At 42.9% G+C, this 18096-nt stretch overlaps 1 protein-coding gene across 1 annotated transcript in view; it reads left to right on the top strand.

Annotated features, from left to right (window-relative positions):
- The window catches only part of Slc9a2 (solute carrier family 9 member A2), an 87272-nt gene extending 72491 nt beyond the window's left edge, over window positions 1-14781 (top strand). The window contains exons 7-12 of the mRNA XM_052745002.1: window positions 856-926; window positions 6564-6725; window positions 7986-8082; window positions 10040-10171; window positions 11789-11882; window positions 13151-14781. Of these exons, the coding sequence (XP_052600962.1) occupies window positions 856-926; window positions 6564-6725; window positions 7986-8082; window positions 10040-10171; window positions 11789-11882; window positions 13151-13524 (930 nt within the window). The 3' untranslated portion in view covers window positions 13525-14781. The remainder of the gene's footprint in view (window positions 1-855; window positions 927-6563; window positions 6726-7985; window positions 8083-10039; window positions 10172-11788; window positions 11883-13150) is intronic.
- Window positions 14782-18096: the final 3315 nt, after the last annotated feature.

Here is an 18096-nt window from a genome sequence, read left to right as displayed (position 1 = left end):
TGAAAAGGTTTCTACTACCCATTTCTTGTAATTTTGAAAGTTATGATCAAACTTAGGATGATCAAAGTAATGAAAACATTGCCTAACAAGCAAACAATTGAAGATAGATAACTGGCTTATAGCTGGGCAGTGGTGGCGCACGCCTTTGATCCCAGCATTCTGGAGGCAGAGGCAGGCGGATCTTTGTGAGTTCGAGGCCAGCTTGGTCTACAGAGTGAGTTCTAGGACAGCCAAAGCTACACAGAAAAACTCTGTCTCAGAAAAACAGAAACGAAAACGAAAAGGTTGGCTTATGGCTTTCAACAAAACAAACTATGTGGGGTGATACATCGTGTGCCCTAATAAAATTTGGCTGAAGATGAGAGGATAGAACAAGCCAGTGGATTAAACACGGATGCCAGAGAGTGGGCACACACCTTTAATCCTAGCATTCAAAAGGCAGAGATCCATCTGGATCTCTGTGAGTTCAAAGCCATGAGACTGACTCAGTTTAGGAGAAAAACAGAGCCAGGCAGTGGTGGCACACACCTTTAATCCCAGCACTTGCGATCTCATGCCTTTGCTTGGGAAGCACACATGCCTTTAATCCCAGGAAGTGATGGCTGGGCAGAGAAAGATACATGAGGAGTGAGGAGACAGGAACTAGAATCTTGTTCAGGCTAAGGAGTCTTAGAGGTAAGACCTGGCAGTGGTTTATTCCTTTTCCTCTCTGATCTTCAGAGAAATTTTACTAGGGTACACAATGTATCACCACAACTGTGGGTATCATTGGAGTTAGGTATGACGCCAAAAGAATGAAAGTGATCAGCTGCCAGAAAAAGTGAATTGATTGGCTTGTCTTTTCTTCTGTTTTAGTTTTTTGATCATGTGAAGACCGGGATTGAAGATGTTTGTGGACACTGGGGTCACAACTTCTGGAGAGACAAGTAAGACGCCTTGCAACATTCTATCAAAGTGGCTCTGGGTCACTCCTGGAAACAAAATATAGGAGCTGTGCTGTCTTCCAGGCTGGGAATCCTATGTTGTGTTACTGTGTGTCCTTTTAAGGTGAAACTTAGCTATAGACAGGCATGGTGATATATACTTATGATCCCAGAACACTGGAGGCTAAGGTAGGAGCTCTACATGAGTTCAAGGTCAACAACCTTGGCTACTTAGTGACGGTGAAAACTACAACAGCGTCTCAGCTGTGACAGAGATATAAAATTGTTACAAATGAGGCAAAAGTTTATTTCCCTGTGTGAATAGCCTGAAGTCAGAGACTCAGGCTTAGCCCATGAAAGCTTGACTCCACATTCCCAAGGGTAGAGCCATTCACTAAGAGTCGCCTCCATGCTTGCCCTTGGGGCAAAACTGCTCCTTCGGTGTCACCCATTTCAGGCTGCAGGATGGAAGAAAGACTACTAAAAGACAAGACATCTTCTGCCACCTCTAACCAAGGTCCTCAAAAGCAGTCAAACAGCTTTTCCATGCAGATCCCATCGCTAGGGTCAACCTTTGCGGCCATTCCTCACTGCAAAAGAACCAAGAGTCCCAGTCAATGAGTTAAAAGTTAAGGGTTCCATTCCTGTCTATTCTGTCACACAGTGGTAAGGGACATAGGAAAGGGAGAGACTCACAGCACCGGAGAATAATAGTAAACCTATTAAAAATAGTAGAAAAAAACACAAGATTACATTGAGGGATTCGTGCACCTGAAAGATTACATTTATAGAAAGTACACACACACACACACACACACACACACACACACACACACACACACACATACACACGAGAATTTACTTTTAAAAAAAAGGCTGTGTGTGGTGGTCAGATACAATTTAGTACCTGTCTTCATGGTTGTCTTCATAAATTGAGATGGGAACAATCAACCAGACAGGGTGATGAGATTGAGAAGTGAAGGGATTTTGACAGCTACATTTGAAACGTGGGGCCTAGGATCCACCCCTCACCAGCTAATGGGAGTGCATGGTGGGCACCTCTCCCCTGGACACAATGGGTGCCATCCATGATGGTTATCAGGAACAGCCATGTGTTGGGAACTGGCTAATGCTATCATCGGACCCCTTTTCTTATAGAGAGAGCTGTAAGCATTTGTGCACCTCTCATTAACCAGGCCAGACTTCTGACAGAAGCAGAGTTTAAGCTGGAATGTGAGGCCAGAGGGACACGTTCTAGACTGTGCTAAGATATTTCCTCTTGCTTTTCTTACTTGCTCACAGAAATTTTACACTATTACTCACTCATTGATATCAACTTGGTTATTGATCTATGTATTTGAAATGGAAGAATGTTGAATAGTTCTTTGTGTGCTCATATGTGTAGCATAGTACTAGGCTACATAAGATGTATATGTCACAGAGTTGTATATGTAAAATTATATAATAGAGTCATATAATAAGCAGGTGTGTGAGTGTGTGTGTGTTTGTGTGTGTGTGTGTGTGTGTGTGTGTGTGTGTGTGTGTGTGTGAGAGAGAGAGAGAGAGAGAGAGAGAGAGAGAGAGAGAGAGAGAGAGAGAGAGGAGAGAGACAGGAAAGAGGAAGGAGGGGTGAGATCCTTAAGGAATTCAGTGAGTTACAAAGACATTAGTACCAGAGCAGTCACAAAGCTTACAGCACTGTTCATGTTCACGGATGTTAGAAGGTCCCTGGAGCTTAGCCTTACTTCATAAATCAAGGAAAGATATTTTTGTACAGGCAGGATACCCAGTTAACCACCTGGGAGCACAAGGTAATAAAGCAGACTAAACCTGCACTGTAAAACTCGGAACAAATTGCTATTGCTCTTGTGAAATGTACATTTTTTTTTCTGACTGTGGGATTAAAGCCAGCCCACTGTGCCTGCCTTCTCTCTCCAACTCTGCTGTACACCCTAGGAATTTCCTCACATAGCTGGGCTCTTCTATGTGCCAAACCAATAAAACAGACTTTCTTCTCCTCTTTTCCCATTGTTTTATCTTCTTCCTTTTGACCCAATCACATTTTCCTTTCTATAGATTCTCATCAGTACCCTCTCAATGTGATGAGTGAGAGGCCTAATGCAGACTAGCGTGTTTCCTTTCAAAAGTGAAGATCAGGTTTCACATTTCTCCCACCCTTCTGCATCCAAGTAGGGAGAATGCAGACATGTGTAAGCACACACTAGGTCAGCAGCTCCTGGGCACTCACTGTTAGGAAAAAAGATGCTGTCCTATTTGGCTGTCTATTGCTGTGAGAAAGACCAGGACCTGAAGCAATGTGTGGAGGAATGGGTTTATTTCATCTTATAGCTTGCAGTGGACTCTGAGGAGGAAGTCAGGGCAGGAACTCAAGGCAGGAACAGAGACCATGACGGAACATAGCTTCCTGGCTTGTTCTTCATGGCTGGTTCAGCCTGCTTTTTTAAATGCCACCAGGACCACCTGCCAAGGGTGGCCCAACCCACACTTGACTGGTCTCCACCAGATCAATCATTAATCAAGAAAATGATCTTACAAAGGCACATTCTCAGGTAAGGTTCCTTCTTCCTTGATAGCTCTAGTTTGTGTCGAGTTGATGAAAAATCCTGACCAGCCCAAGAAGGGGAAGGGGGTGAGGCTGTGATCACGTGGGTTTGAAGTGGAATTCAGGTCAAAGTCAGAGGAGGTACATGTGTCCTGTGTCTCAGGCAGCTAGTGTCTCTGAGGTCCATGGATGTCTTGCAGGCAGACCTCCCAAGGAAGCCATAGCCAGACTGTGAACATTAATAAGAACAGTGCAAACATTTGGCTTATGTTTGGAAGCAACTGCCATTTGACTTTTTATCAGGAATGAATAGTCTTCATTAACCCACAAGCATTTTAGACTGCCATGTTCAATTATCACACCAACTTCAAAGCATTTTCTTGATTGTCATGTATACCGCACAGTCACCAGAAAAGTGGGTATGGGAGACTGGGTGTGGACACACACCATTTTCAAATCACTTCTGCACATGACCTCTTTGGTGTGTACAGAACCGGGGACACTACTCAAAAGAACGTACAGAAAGAAACCAGTTCAGGCATGCTGGATATCTTTCCCTATCCTCCATAGCCCTGGTGTGAGAGAATCTCATTGGCCCTGGCAGAGAACTCTTGGGGCACCTGATCACTTGCGAACAGAATGAAAGGTGACACAGTGGAGGCATTGCTCAGGCCCAGCAAGCGGGAGTCTCACGATGTGAAAGAGAACACCTATGTGGAGCTTGGCAGAGGGTTGGGGAGGGAAATCAAGCAATAAGAAAACACACACTCCCCATGCAAGAGAGAACAGCTGCCTCTCCCATCCCTGTTCGCTCTCCTGTTTGTTTATCTTCAGGAAAAGTCTAAAACAATAATAGTTATATGAGACGCGCTAGAGACTTGGTATTACTGTTGAGAATCTTGGCTCTGGGAGCCTAACACAAAATTCAAAATAAACATCGGAAAGAGTAGGCCCAGCTTTCATATAGTAGTGGGTCACTAGCACGGTGTATTCAGGGTAGTGCTTTAATTATTCAGATCCCTCCAGTATTTAGAACAAAGGACCAGTGCCAAGAAGGTTGGTTAACATTGGTTTCATTCATGGCACAGGTGTGCCAGTAAACTTCTTTGGGTTGATGGTGAATCAATGCTACATATTTCTTTCTTTCTCAAGGAACATTTATTGCATGTTGTTTTACTCATATACTGGCATGTGGTGTTACATAACAAGCCGTCCCCCAAAGCCAGTGGATCAAAATAGCAGTCATTTATTATTAAATTGTGTGAGTCAAGAAGCTCCAAGTGGGCTGGACTAGGATGGGCGGGGCTAGTCTGGGCTGGGCTTGGGCTTGTTCTTGATGCTGTGGGTTGGATGGTAGTCAGTTGATTCTGCCAGAGCTTGTCTCATATGGTGGGGGGTAAAATAACTACTTCATCCACATGCTATTCACGTTGGTTCATACCACTTCATAGATATGATGGTGTGTGGCTATGATGATATGGACATACAGGATCCAGGCTTCAGTAGTAAGCCTCTTTGGTCATTATGTCAGTAGGAGGCTATTCATCAAAACAAAGTAATGTTATTGATCCCAGTGACTAGGAAAAAGGCAAGGGTCATCTAGGCCACGGCAGAAAGCTATTGCTGGGTTTTGGCAGATGTGGATACAGGAAGGCACTGGGGCCACTATGCTTACACTGTGCCTGGCTTAGCTCTCAGCATTGGTGATACAGGGGTGGAGTAATACTGTATTTTATATATATATATATAAAATACTCCCTGTAATACTGACTTTACATTTGACTGCTAGGAGATAGGCTATAAGATGAATAAGAACATTACACACCATGCCAGAAAATGAGAGCTGGTGTGCAGTAAGATACATCTGAGAAGTGAGAGAGGAGATGGAGTATAAAGGAGTGTCCAACTAGAACAAGATAGAAGTAGCTGCCTTGGAAGCATAGGGGGGGCAGAGGTCTGGCTTGTGGAGGTTCTTTTGAGATAATTACTACTGAATGTTGTTGAGAGACAGACGTAAAGGCTATATAAGAAAACCTTCCCAGTAGGGGGGGACAATGAATATAAAGATCCTCAGAGTACAAGTCACAAGTGTCAGAGATAGAAAGGACCCCACAAGGAGCCGCACTGAACTGAAGGGCAGACCCACGCTCAAGCATCTCAAGTGTGTACCATCGTGCTGTTACTCAGATGACATTTCAACTGGAGACTCTGGTTTCTGGGCTAATACACTGTAGGGGCAGGGACACGTGTTAGGTACCCAATTCAGTATCAGAGTCCAGGAAAATAAAAAAAATCAATGGCATCCGGGACCGGAGTAATGGCACCAGAGGTGGTGAGAAGCGATCACATTTTTGCATGCATCCATTTGATGGTGGAACTTAAAATGATGGCTCATTGAGTGGTATGGAATGCTAGTTCAGTCAAGGCTGTATGCAGTAGGTAGTTTAAACAACAGAAATGTCTTGCATCACTTTTATGAAGAGTATAAAGTCAAGGAGCAGGGTGTTAACAGTGTCCATCCACCTCCATGGCTCTAAGGGAAGGGGGTGCTGGTGTTTGCTTGCAGAGGGCTGTGTTCTCTGTGACTCTTCACACTCCGGTCTCTTTGTGTGTCTGTGACTAAGTCAACCCTTCTTGCCAGTGTGCCAGTCACACTAAGCGGAGCCCACCCTAATGACGTCATCTCAACTTAATCACACTTGTGAAGAGCGTATCTCCAAATATGGTCTCAGTCTGATGCACTAGGAAGCAGGAATTCAGCCGAGGGACTTTTGCTGGGACACTTCAGCCCATAACATGAAATATAGAAGGGAAAGATTACACAGGACACTGAAGAGTTTGACCTGGTGTAGGTCGGGGGAGGGCTAGGAAGATTGGTTCAGTTTGAACACACGGAGTTTGGATGCTTGTTAGTTACAATGTATATATATACACATATATCTGCACACACGAAAGTATATATAAAAATAAACACATGGTAAGATCAGTTTAACTTTGCTATGTTTTTACTGGGGAGTACTTTTCTTAGTCAATGAGTTCTATTCATTAATTTAAATTCCGACTTTACTTATTTATAGGTTTAAGAAATTTGATGACAAATACCTTCGGAAGCTCCTGATTCGGGAAAACCAACCCAAGTCTAGCATCGTGTCCTTATATAAAAAGCTTGAGATAAAACATGCCATTGAGATGGCGGAGACTGGAATGATAAGTACCGTCCCCTCGTTTGCGTCTCTTAAGTGAGTATCACTTTGCAGAGTGAAGCTAATAACAATAAGGAGGCACTGGTGTGGTTTTGAAACCTGTGATAGTAATAGTATTATGAGAATAATAATAGCATTGCTGGTGTAAGTCCTCGGTTGGTGGCTTAAGATCTCAGAGCGGAATGAGATTTGGTTAGATACAGCTCTGGTTGGATAGTCTGTGTGTCATATTTATGTTACATTATGCTGTATGTTGTGCTATATGAGAATGGCAAGTCCAAAGTTGCAGTCATGTTTAGGATTCCCACACTGTTGTCAAATTAGCCTTGGGAAGTTCAGTACCGGTTGAAAGTGAGGTAAAATTCTCTCAGCCTTGTTTTCACATGGAAGGTTTTCAAGGTGTGTTAGGTTTGCTACCGTGAGTATACACAGAATACAGCTGTTTTCTTATCGACTATTCACAGTAGTGTAGTTAGGCTTGGGGGAAACAGATGTGGACTCCAGCTGCAGTGACTAGGCTCTGGCTGCACACTGGGAACAGCTCGGGAGTGTTAAAGACTGTAGAGGCTGGCATGCCATGCCACAAGAACTCAATCCACAAGCCTTGGTGATGGGGATTAATAAAATACAGCTAGCCGGGCGGTGGTGGCGCACGCCTTTAATCCCAGCACTCGGGAGGCAGAGCCAGGCGGATCTCTGTGAGTTCGAGGCCAGCCTGGTCTCCAAAGCGAGTTCCAGGAAAGGCGCAAAGCTACACAGAGAAACCCTGTCTCGAAAAACCAAAAAAAAAAAAAAATAAAATACAGCTAACCAAATTTCTATTGGAACAGACACTTCTGCATTACTTTCTGCTAGCAATAATGAATCGGTAACACTGAGTCATTCTCTTAAAACTAATCACATGAGAAGCTGGCTGTGGTAACTCACACCTGTAGTCACAGTGTACCAGGGCCAAGGTCTCAGGATGGTGAGCTTCAGGCCAGCCTGGGCTACGACACAAGACCCTGGGGTTGTGGGGAGCATGATGTAATAGTAGACTCTGTGGAAACTTATGCACAGTTAAACTTATTAGGAATGATTTTACCATGGAAATAAGTTTCAGAAACTTAATTATTCTAAAACTGAGTATTTTAAAAAAAATATTTAGAATGTTTGAAAACATTGAGCAATTCCTAATTGTTCTTTTTAAACTAAAATCTTACTGTGAAGTAATGATGTTATAATACCAAAGAATAAATTCAATGATTCTGAAATACTTCAAAAAGTAAAATACTTTTCCCTCTTAAACTTTTGCAGTGATTGCCGTGAAGAAAAAATAAGGAAGCTCACACCTGGTGAAATGGATGAAATTAGAGAGATACTATCAAGGAATCTCTATCAAATCCGTCAGCGGGTAGGAAAAATTTATGCACCAAAATACTTACTTGATTTTGGCTGAAAACATGCTTTCCAGCTGGGAACTGTAAATAGACCTCCATAGCATTACCTGCCCCTGTGAGCACCACACGGGGCATCCTTTCTTGTTCTCTCAGGCCCCATCCTGGAGATTCTCTAAGTTCTTCCAGACACCTCAGCTGAAGCATCAAAGGCCTGGTGGCTCTGTCTCATGTTTAAGTTTTAAAGATAAGGAGTGATGTGCTGGCCAATTATGAAGAAGTGATCTGACTGTTTTTATATCTGAAAATACTTGTCGGGCTGGGGCCATAGCTCAGCAGTCAAGAGGGTGCCCTGCTCTTCCAGAGGACCTGAGCTCTATTTCCAGAACCCATGCAGGGTGACCCACAATCACCTGTAACTCCGGCTCCAGAGGGATCCAGTGCCTCTGGGGCATCTGCACACATGTGCACATACCCCCACATAGACACACACACACACACACACACACACACACACACACACACACACACACACACATACACACACAGAAATAATAAAATACAATCTTTAAAGAAGTCTTATAGCTTAGATTGTAAATGTATCAACTTTGTTTTCATGAAGTGCTAGAATTTCTGTCTTCACATCTTCTGAGTCATTTCTTTCACTGTATTCCCATCATTTTCTAATAACATGCATATTATATGTTAATAATAAGCTAATATTTTAGAGTCTTGCCATTTTCCGAGTGTCCTTTAGCACACTGTTTTTTTCTTGACTCCTTTAGTCTCTCCTTGTGCTAGGTTTTAGGCTGTTGTCTCCATTTCACAGATGAAGAAACTGAGGCACACTCAGCTTGGCAGAGATCGTCCTCATTTCTTCAGCGTTTACCCCTGTAGACTAAGCAGGCATTGCATCAGGCTGTCACCATTTCATCCGTGTTAGCCTTATTCCACCCCGTTTCTCTAAAGCTCTTTCAAGGCCAGCAGCCTCCTGTTTAAAATGAAACAAAACACCAGTCGTTTCAGGATAATTTGGGGCCACTACTACCAAGCTCCACTTTATCCAACATTATCCTACATTCAATCCATCCACTCACTTCAGACTTTCATAGAACAACAGATTCTGTGCTCAGGCCATGGCCTGGGTACTGTGTACTATCTCTCTATACTTGGAGCCAGCCCCTGCCTCCTGCTAGCTGGCCCACAGCCTCCCATATTTCAGTGTTTGCCAAGAATCATCATACTATCCCAGCCCTATTCTAGATCAGATAACACACGGGGTTTATGCAGTGCTGCCAATTGAGCGTTTGCTTTCATGGTTTTATTAGACTCAGATGTCTAGCTAGATCAGAAACTTCTGGAGACAGAAGTAGAAGCTACACTGTGTCACCTTTTCATTGGCCTGCAGGACCTAGTACATTTCGGGACGTGAGATATTTCCAAGACATCCATGCCAATTCTGTCAGGAAATGAACTTAAGTACTAATTATGCTGCATGTGGTATGATCTGGGTAGCCCTCATTTAGAGGTGATAGTTGCTCGTGGTGACAGGACATCTCCTAATGACAGCCCTGATATTAGTCCGAGGATGTGGTGCCACCAAGTGTCAGGGTGACTCATTTATGTCAGCAATCTCTCGACTCAATAGAGACTGTGTTTGAAAATGATTTTTGTTTTACTATTAATCACAGCTGGATGCATAGAAAGCAGACGAGGTGTTCACAAATTAAATTACTTTTCTAATTTACAAAGTTACTTTGCAACAGAGAAAAAAACACACTGATTTGCAGAAGGATGAATTCTTTCAAAAGCAGAGTGTTAAACTTTGAGACTCTGGATTTTAGTTTTGGTTTTGTCCCACAGAGAAACTGACTTCACGGATGTAAACTCAAAGAAAAGTGAAGTTTTAAGCTGAGGAGACATGATGGATTGTTTGGTGAAAAAAAAAATGCCCTGTGTGCCTTGTCATTTCAGACCTTGTCGTATAACAGACACAACCTGACAGCGGACACAAGCGAGAGACAAGCCAAGGAGATCCTGATCCGCAGACGGCACAGCCTTCGGGAGAGCCTCAGGAAGGACAACAGCTTGAATCGGGAGCGCAGGGTAACTAACTGTTGCCTTCAGAAGCACAAGGACTCCAAGGGCAGAGCCCTCAGCTGTTCCACTGACCAGCTGACAGGAAGGACCTTTGGCTCTGCTGTTTGAATGGCCGCTGAAGGCCAATTCCCAGACGTCCTAGGGTGGAATAGCTAATAAAGTAATTTTGCCATGTGTAGAGTCGCGATCCTATAGCCACAATTACTTGAAAGGCTGAAGTAGAGCTGCTGGAGGCCAGCCTAGGCAATAGAGTGAGACATATCTTAAGAAAAAAGTAATAGTTAATTCCTTTTTTATTTTATTTCTTTTGTTTTTGTTTCATGTACTCAAATCTTATGTAACCCAGGCTGGACTTGAACTCACTATATAGCCAAGGATGTTTTTGAACTCCTGGTCCTCCTGACTCTACCTCCAATGTGCAGGGTCTGTAGGCCTACATTATTCTACTTATTTTATATTCTTGCCAGTTTTAGACACATGGAATTCACTGGAGAGTAAAATGTATAGATTCCTATGCTTAAGATTCTTATGCTAGTAGAGAAGAAAACCAATCAAATATACATTATGTTATACTTGAGTGCAGTAAGTGCTTTGGAGGAAAAAACATGTTTTAAAAACCAAAGAAGGAAGTTGGCAGACACAATCAAGACACAGTTTTAATCAGAATGGCTGGACCCAGTTTCTACGAATGGGTAGTGATACAGTGACATGTGTAGACCACTGAGATACATTCTGAGGATGTGCTGTTGAGTGATTTTTGTGGTGTGAACATCGTTGTGTGTATAGACAAGGAGAGCTGTGCTGTTGCTAGGTGACAAGCTCCAGAGAACACTGCTGCACATTCCACTGGCCTTTGATAGTCATGTGGTCCATGACTACATTTGAGCCTTCCAAGAATAGGTACCAGGGTACAAACTGCTGATGGCAGGCAGGTCTCACCTTCTCTGGAAAACTACAGGAAGCCCAGAGTGCCAGGGGATGTGAGCATTCACAGTGCAATTTGCCCCACAGTCCAGCTGGGCAGGGACTTCTCAACAGATGAGGTAAAGCATGGACAGGACAGAGTCAATGACTGATATAGCATGGCAGACTTTTATTTTCAATAAAGTTCTGTATTGGATCATCAGAAGTATTTGAACAGAAGACTGTTCAATGTGTGATATGCAGCAGCAACCATTAAAAACCAATTCCAGAAACGAAAGACAGATGTTCAGAATCTTAGTAACTTGATTTTGTAACAATGTGTTATTCTGCCATTTTAAGATTAATTGAAATAGGTGAAACTTAAATTACCACATTTTAATGTATGTTCTTCCCCAGATATTCCACATTTTTCTTATGAATAACCTCTATGGACAAGGATGTCCGTTTCCTTTAAGAACCAGTAGCTTCCACACCTTCCTAATGGCCCCATTTATTTTCCTCCCTTTCTATTGACCTGCATTGGGTTTGGAAGGCATTTGGTTGTTGGAAGCACAATGGTTACAGTATCTAGAAAAGTAACTTTGGAATGAAGGACAAAAATTATATTTTGAAAGTCTAGTTTTGCCACCAAGTTTAGCTTCTAGTACACAGTAAGTGGCATTTGTGTCATCTGAATAACGTTTTCCATTTCTTTAACAGGCTTCCACTTCAACCTCCCGGTATTTATCCTTACCTAAAAATACAAAGCTTCCAGAGACACTCCAGAAGAAGAAGAAAAGAATTTCAACTGAAGGTAATGCTTCTGTCTGGAGAAGAAATGCTTTTCGGTCTGTTTGCTAATGCTGTGAAAATAAAACGTTCTGATTTTCTTCATTACGGAAGAACTCAATCATTGTGAATCTCAAGTAGCAACAGGCTCCCTTTTATTAGCATTGTGACCTTGTTTAATGGATCTCTATCCATATTATAAATAATCCAGTCACTTGTTTTTCACAATGATCCTTTAAGTACAGCAAAAGCAAATCCTTTGACTACGGACTTACTAAGCTGTAAATGCAAAGTTATAAATCTGAAGATGTATAAACATTTGCATTTATACAGTAATTCTAATGAATTTTCATAGACTCAACCATAGATGGTATTTCTCTGTTTGATGGTAATCTTCATGTACACACACAAGCTCTTTTCTGTAAATTCCAGAACTACATTAGGATCCGGTTTTATTAAAATATGGGATGTAACCATTTAAACTCCTTTGCTACCTCCCTTGTTTGTTTATGAAATTCACCAAGATGGGGACAGTCTAAAGGTTGCTTGTGGCAATGGAGGGAGGGGTCAGAAACTAGAAGCCATGAAAATGGAAGGCAAGAGAGTAACTATTAGTAACTGTCAGTCTTGTTACCACTGCATGCCGGCAGAAACATTCAATTTTAATCATGCCAGCTAGGCATGGGACCCAAGGGATGGGTCCCATCAGTGACCCTCCCATGAACTCCAGCACCCAGACCTGGCTCTAAGGTCTAATCACACTTCTTCCTTTTGCTTAGGAAGTTTACATTGATGCTTTGGTCCTTCTGTGGGCCAGTAAAGCAAATCAGAAGCAAAGTGAGGCTGCAGGTGAAATTCCAGAAGAAGGGAAGTATCTAAATAGCAGAAACTTCTTAGTTTGCTTGCCAGTGTCAGAAGCGGAGCTGAGCCCACTTGCCGGCGATCCTGGGTGCAGCTGAGAGCAGAGCCAGAGCTTCTCAGATTGAATTCCAGCCCCACTTCTTACTTGCTAATATCTGTTGGACCTTTAACCTCACTGTAAAAGTAGAGGATGAGATGGAGTCAGTGGGCGCATGCATTTAGCAGTTAAAGTAAGTGCTTAAAAATGAGCGTGGGCACACTCTTGTGACACAGATGTTCAAGGCCACTCAGGGCGGGTTAAGAGTGAGCCTTCTGGCTTCCTTCTCCCCCAGAGCCCCCAGGAGGGGCTGGGACTCACTGGGGTTTCACTGTGACTTGGGCTATCTCGGTGATGCTCTGCTTGCCCACACTGCTCTTCTTGTTCTGTGACAGATGGCAATAGCAGCGACTCGGACACAGATGCCGGGACCACCGTGCTCAATTTGCAGCCTCGGGCCAGGCGCTTTTTGCCAGATCAGTTCTCCAAGAAAGCCTCCCAGGCCTACAAAATGGAGTGGAAGAACGAGGTGGATGTGGGTTCTGCCCGAGTGCAGGCCAGCACCCCTCCGGCACCCCGCAGTAAAGAGGGGGGCACCCAGACACCAGGGGTCCTGAGGCAGCCCCTGCTCTCCAAAGACCAACAGTTCAGCCGAGGCAGGGAAGACAGTCTAACTGAAGACGTGCCACCCAAGCCCCCACCGAGGCTGGTGCGACGGGCCTCAGAACCCGGGAACAGGAAAGGCCGCTTGGGCAATGAGAAGCCATGATAGAAAAAGCCAAAGCAGGCTTGGGGTGAATGAGCTAGCGTGGCTGTGGCTTGTTACTCAGACCTGACCAGCTGTGGAATCCATGTAAAACCATCTATCTAGAAACATCCGTTGGGTGGTAGAGTCAAGCTACTGATTCACGGGAGGAGCACTTACCTATCCCAAGAGGAGGAAAGTCGAAGGAAGTCCCACAAAATGACTTTTGCGACTTTTGGCCAGGAAATATATTCTTTGCAGGCCTGAAGGAAAAAAAAATATATGTGTGCCTTTATTGAACTTGAATGACAGAACTTGAAGATTTTAACACACCTTTGTTGGTGAAAATTTTAATATATTACAAATATGCCTCAGTTTTTATTTATGAAAAAAAAAATGTTTATCTGTAGTGACCGTGTTTGAAGGGGATGGCGCTAAAAGTGGTGAGAACATCTTTCCCAGGGGGTGAAGATCAGCTCCTAGAGGTGGGTCCTAAGTTCCAGCTCCCACCTGTCCCATCCTGAGCTGATGGACCACTCGGTGAAGGACAAGGTTGCCCACAGCAGAGATCTTGGTGTGTAGCAGCAGGGCACTGGTTGAAATGTGTAGGCAGATGAAACAGCATAGCTTTCAGGGTGTAGGGTGGAAGTCCGTGTTAGCAACTTTGAAACAATGAAGGGCAGGCGGCTCTTAACCTGTTCCTGTGTTTACCATGGCTTTGGAGTAATGTATAATCCCCACCTCCTCTTTTTTTTTTTTTTTTCCCTAGGTACAGAAGGAAAGATTTGCTTGAGCAAAATCATTTCGTAGTGTTTATAGACTTGGTGGCAGCTTCTGAGATGTCCCACCTGTGAGGACCTCTTGTGGCCAGTGGGGAGACAGGGCAGCAATTACTGACCGCGTGGGTTTTATATTGTGTGATACTGGGAGAAAAAGGGGGGTGGTTCCTTTTATATGCACCCATGACCACCTGCTGTAATAAAATTGTCCTGTAGTACATTCTAGCTCTGAGCTGGGAAGGGTGAAAACTTTCACAAGCCGTCTTCCATCGCTGAAGGAAATGGTAAGTCATCGGGTTTTGACCTTTGATGAGGAAGCACTTTTTGGAGAGAAATCCTACTTTTTGCACTAGTCTATAATTTGTTACCTCCTCACCTTTCGACGATGTAGTGACTTAAATTTGTCATTAAAAAATCAGATTCTATTCTCTGGAGTACTTTTTAGGAGTATGGCAGAGAAAAACAGTGGGACACAATCATTAAAGATTCATATTTAAATCAATGTTTTTTAAGCTGTAGATTTATTGACTTGTCATTTCTTTTCTGAATAATTATCCTTTGACGCTTTCCTGGATATACATTTTGAATGAAGCCACTATTGTAGTTTTTATTGAGTCCTTTTGGCCACAGCAAAGGATACAAAATCGTTTGGAAGGGGTTCCTCCTTTGCTTTTCTATTGCTGTGACAAAACATTCTGACCAAAACTTAGAGGAGGAAAGGGGTCATTTTCATCTTATACTTCTGGGTCACAGTCCATCCCTGAGGGACGTCTGCACGAGAACTGAAGCAGAACCTATGGAGGAAGGTTACAGGCTTGCTTTCAGGTCCACACTTAGTTCACTTCCTCACACAGGGCAAGGCCCACCTTAGAGGTGGTGTGAGTCACAGTGGGCTGGGTTCTCCCACAGCTCTCATCAACAACGACAATCTTTTCAGACGTGGCTGGCCGCAGGCCAGTCTGATAAAGGCAATTCTTCAATTGAGATTCCTTCTTCCCCGGTGACTCTAGGCCATTTCAAGTTGACAACACAAGTTAGCCAGGACAGAAAGGGAGGACATGCAAAAGACAGACGGAATGGTTCTGCCACCCCTTCTCCACCCTCATCTAGGTGGCTCTTCTTGAGTTTCTGTCGAGAGACGGCTAGACCATCATGTGAGATGGGAAGTCAGCACCATCCTTCCCCAGCTATCCCAGACGGGTCCATGGAAAGCTGTGTAAAACACAATTGGAAAGCTACATGCTTAGAACTTTGTGCCAAAAAAAGAAAAAATAATCCTCTATTTTAAAGGACTATATTTTTATAAACCATGTATTCCTTCTGAGAAGAAATTTAAGTTTTCATAGGTTTTACTATAGAAACAGAATTCAAAAAATGTTATGTTTATTTTCAAAAATACATAGTCACTGTGCATCGTGATGGTAATTAATGACTTCTGGAAAGGAAGGTGGGAGTTGAAAATAACCTTCAAATCATTTTACTGGTTTTTCTATATCAATAAATATTACAAAGAACAATACCTTTCTGAAACTGAAAAAAGCAACATGAAATAGCATGTTATGACACTTCAGGCTAAATAGTCAGACCCAATTCAGCTTTCACTAAGGAAAACATCACATAAGATATTTGAGTGACATTGTGTAAATTTCAGAAGGAACACCTAGGTAGTTTTATCATAATTATTATCAGTTAAAATTTGTTTGATGACAAAGCCAATAAAATAAATTTTGTTAGCCTTTCCTCTGTATTTTCTTCTTTTGATAATTATCTGATTCCACTCACCACAGAAAAGGGTAGTAAAGAAATGAAACTTGCTGGGTGGTGATGTACACTTTTAATCCCAGCACTCGGGAGGCAGAGACAGGCAGATCTCTGTGAGTTTGAAGCCAGCCTGGTTTACCAAGCAAGTTCCAGGACAGCTAAGCAGTTACACAGAGAAACCCTGTCTCAAAACAAACAAATAAACAAAAACAAAGACCAAGAAATGTAACTCTTCAAGTGCACTAACAATTCAAAATTCCGAAGTGTGGGAAGAGCCTCTGTCCTTAGTAAATGACTTCCTTTGTCCAAACATCACCTGACCCAGTCAAAGTTCCCTAGGGCCTGGAGAATTTTGAGAGTTCTCCTGATCTTTGTAACAAACTGTATTTGAACTGCCTAGACATGAAATCTAGGACTTGAAGCTCTCCGGCGGTCAGCAAGTGAAGAAAACTTGGCACCCAAATCCAACACTTTAGGAACTCTGCATTCTGTGTACTTGCCTCCAAACGTCTGAGATGAAGTTCATTCTTTTATGGGTAGTGGGGGTGTTTATTTATATAAAAAGTGTAGTCAAGAAGTTGTCTTAGCACATTTTGCATTTGTTTGGGTTAAAACTGCCATTTTACCAGCAATTGTAAGAACAGTGGCACCAGCGCCAGTTCAAAGGACACATCAGACTTTATTTTTAAAGGATAATTAAATATATGGCTTTGTCCAGATGAAGTGACTGATGATACTAGCTGCTGAGCCCTAAATGCTATTAAAGAATGGATTCGGGGACCCCTGGAGGATATGAAAATCTTCAGAGGCTCAAGCTCCTTATATAAAATATTGCAATGTTTACATATAACCCAAGCATGGCCTCCATGCTTACTCATCTTGAGATGGCCCATAATACTTCAACTGCACATACTCCTTCAGTAGTACCCTGCAGTACTTAGGGGGAAATGACAGAACAAACAAGTCTGTTTTTTTTTCTTTACATCTTCCATAGCAAGTGGGTTGGAACTGGGAAGGCAGAAACTTCAGGCATTGAGATATGAGAGGTGGGTGGTGCATAGCCCCCATCTTGCTGAAAAGAGAAGCTTATGATCCAAACTGGTGCCTTGGGCTTTTGTTTTATCTACTTGTTTTACCATCCTTGGTTTATTTGTTGAGGATTTTATACACATATATAATAAAACATGATAGTATACATATATGTCATCTACTCAACGCTAAGCTTTCCTGGGGGTCAGCCACTGCGGAGAGATATGTAAAAGAAACATCCGTGTGGGTAGTTGTGTTAGCTGCCAAGCAGATAAACACACATTAGTGCAGCTTCCAAGTGTCCTTTCCTATTTTCAGCGGAAACTTTGGGTTTATGTTCAAGCTGAGCACCCCTGGAACCAGTCCTGCTCATCATTTTAACACGTCACATAAGTGCTCTAGGGACTGTGCTAGCCACATCCTAAACTGGGTCTACTTTCCTACAGTATGACCATCATCGAGCATGAACTCGAATGCATCCCGCCTTAAAGAACCCTCCTGTGTGAGTACACACAGAGTCCCAGAGAAACTCCTTAGGTCTGCTTTGTTCAAGGAGGCCATTGCTTTGGAAACCTTACTTCTGTGCTTTCACCTGCTCTCCCGTCATCCAGGCCAGTGGTTCTCAACATGTGGGCTGCGACCCCTTTGGAGGTCGAAGAACCCTTTCACAGGGCTTTCATATCAACTATCCTGCATATCAGGTATTTACGTTAGGATTCATAACAATAGCAAAATTACAGTTCCGAAGTAGCAGTGAAATAAACTTTATGGTTGGGGGGGGGGGGGTCACCACAACATGAGGAACTGTATTAAAGGGTTGCAGCATCAGGAAGGTTGAGAACCACTGTTTAGTCTCTTTTGTCTTGCCTGTGCTTACTTTGGCTTTACCATTACCAGGTTGCATCTGTTTATAGTTTTTTTTGGAAAATTATTTCATGTTGGACTGGTACATTATTTTTTCAAATTTCCCCCCTCTAGTTTCTGCAATTTGCCAAATAAATTTTTTAATGGCTTGGTAAGTTTCTGG

Source organism: Peromyscus californicus, unplaced genomic scaffold (genome assembly GCF_007827085.1).
Source record: "Peromyscus californicus insignis strain IS unplaced genomic scaffold, ASM782708v3 Scaffold_19__1_contigs__length_69161282, whole genome shotgun sequence".
NCBI classification, from domain to species: Eukaryota; Metazoa; Chordata; class Mammalia; order Rodentia; family Cricetidae; genus Peromyscus; species Peromyscus californicus.
This window is presented reverse-complemented; position numbering and strand designations above follow the sequence as displayed.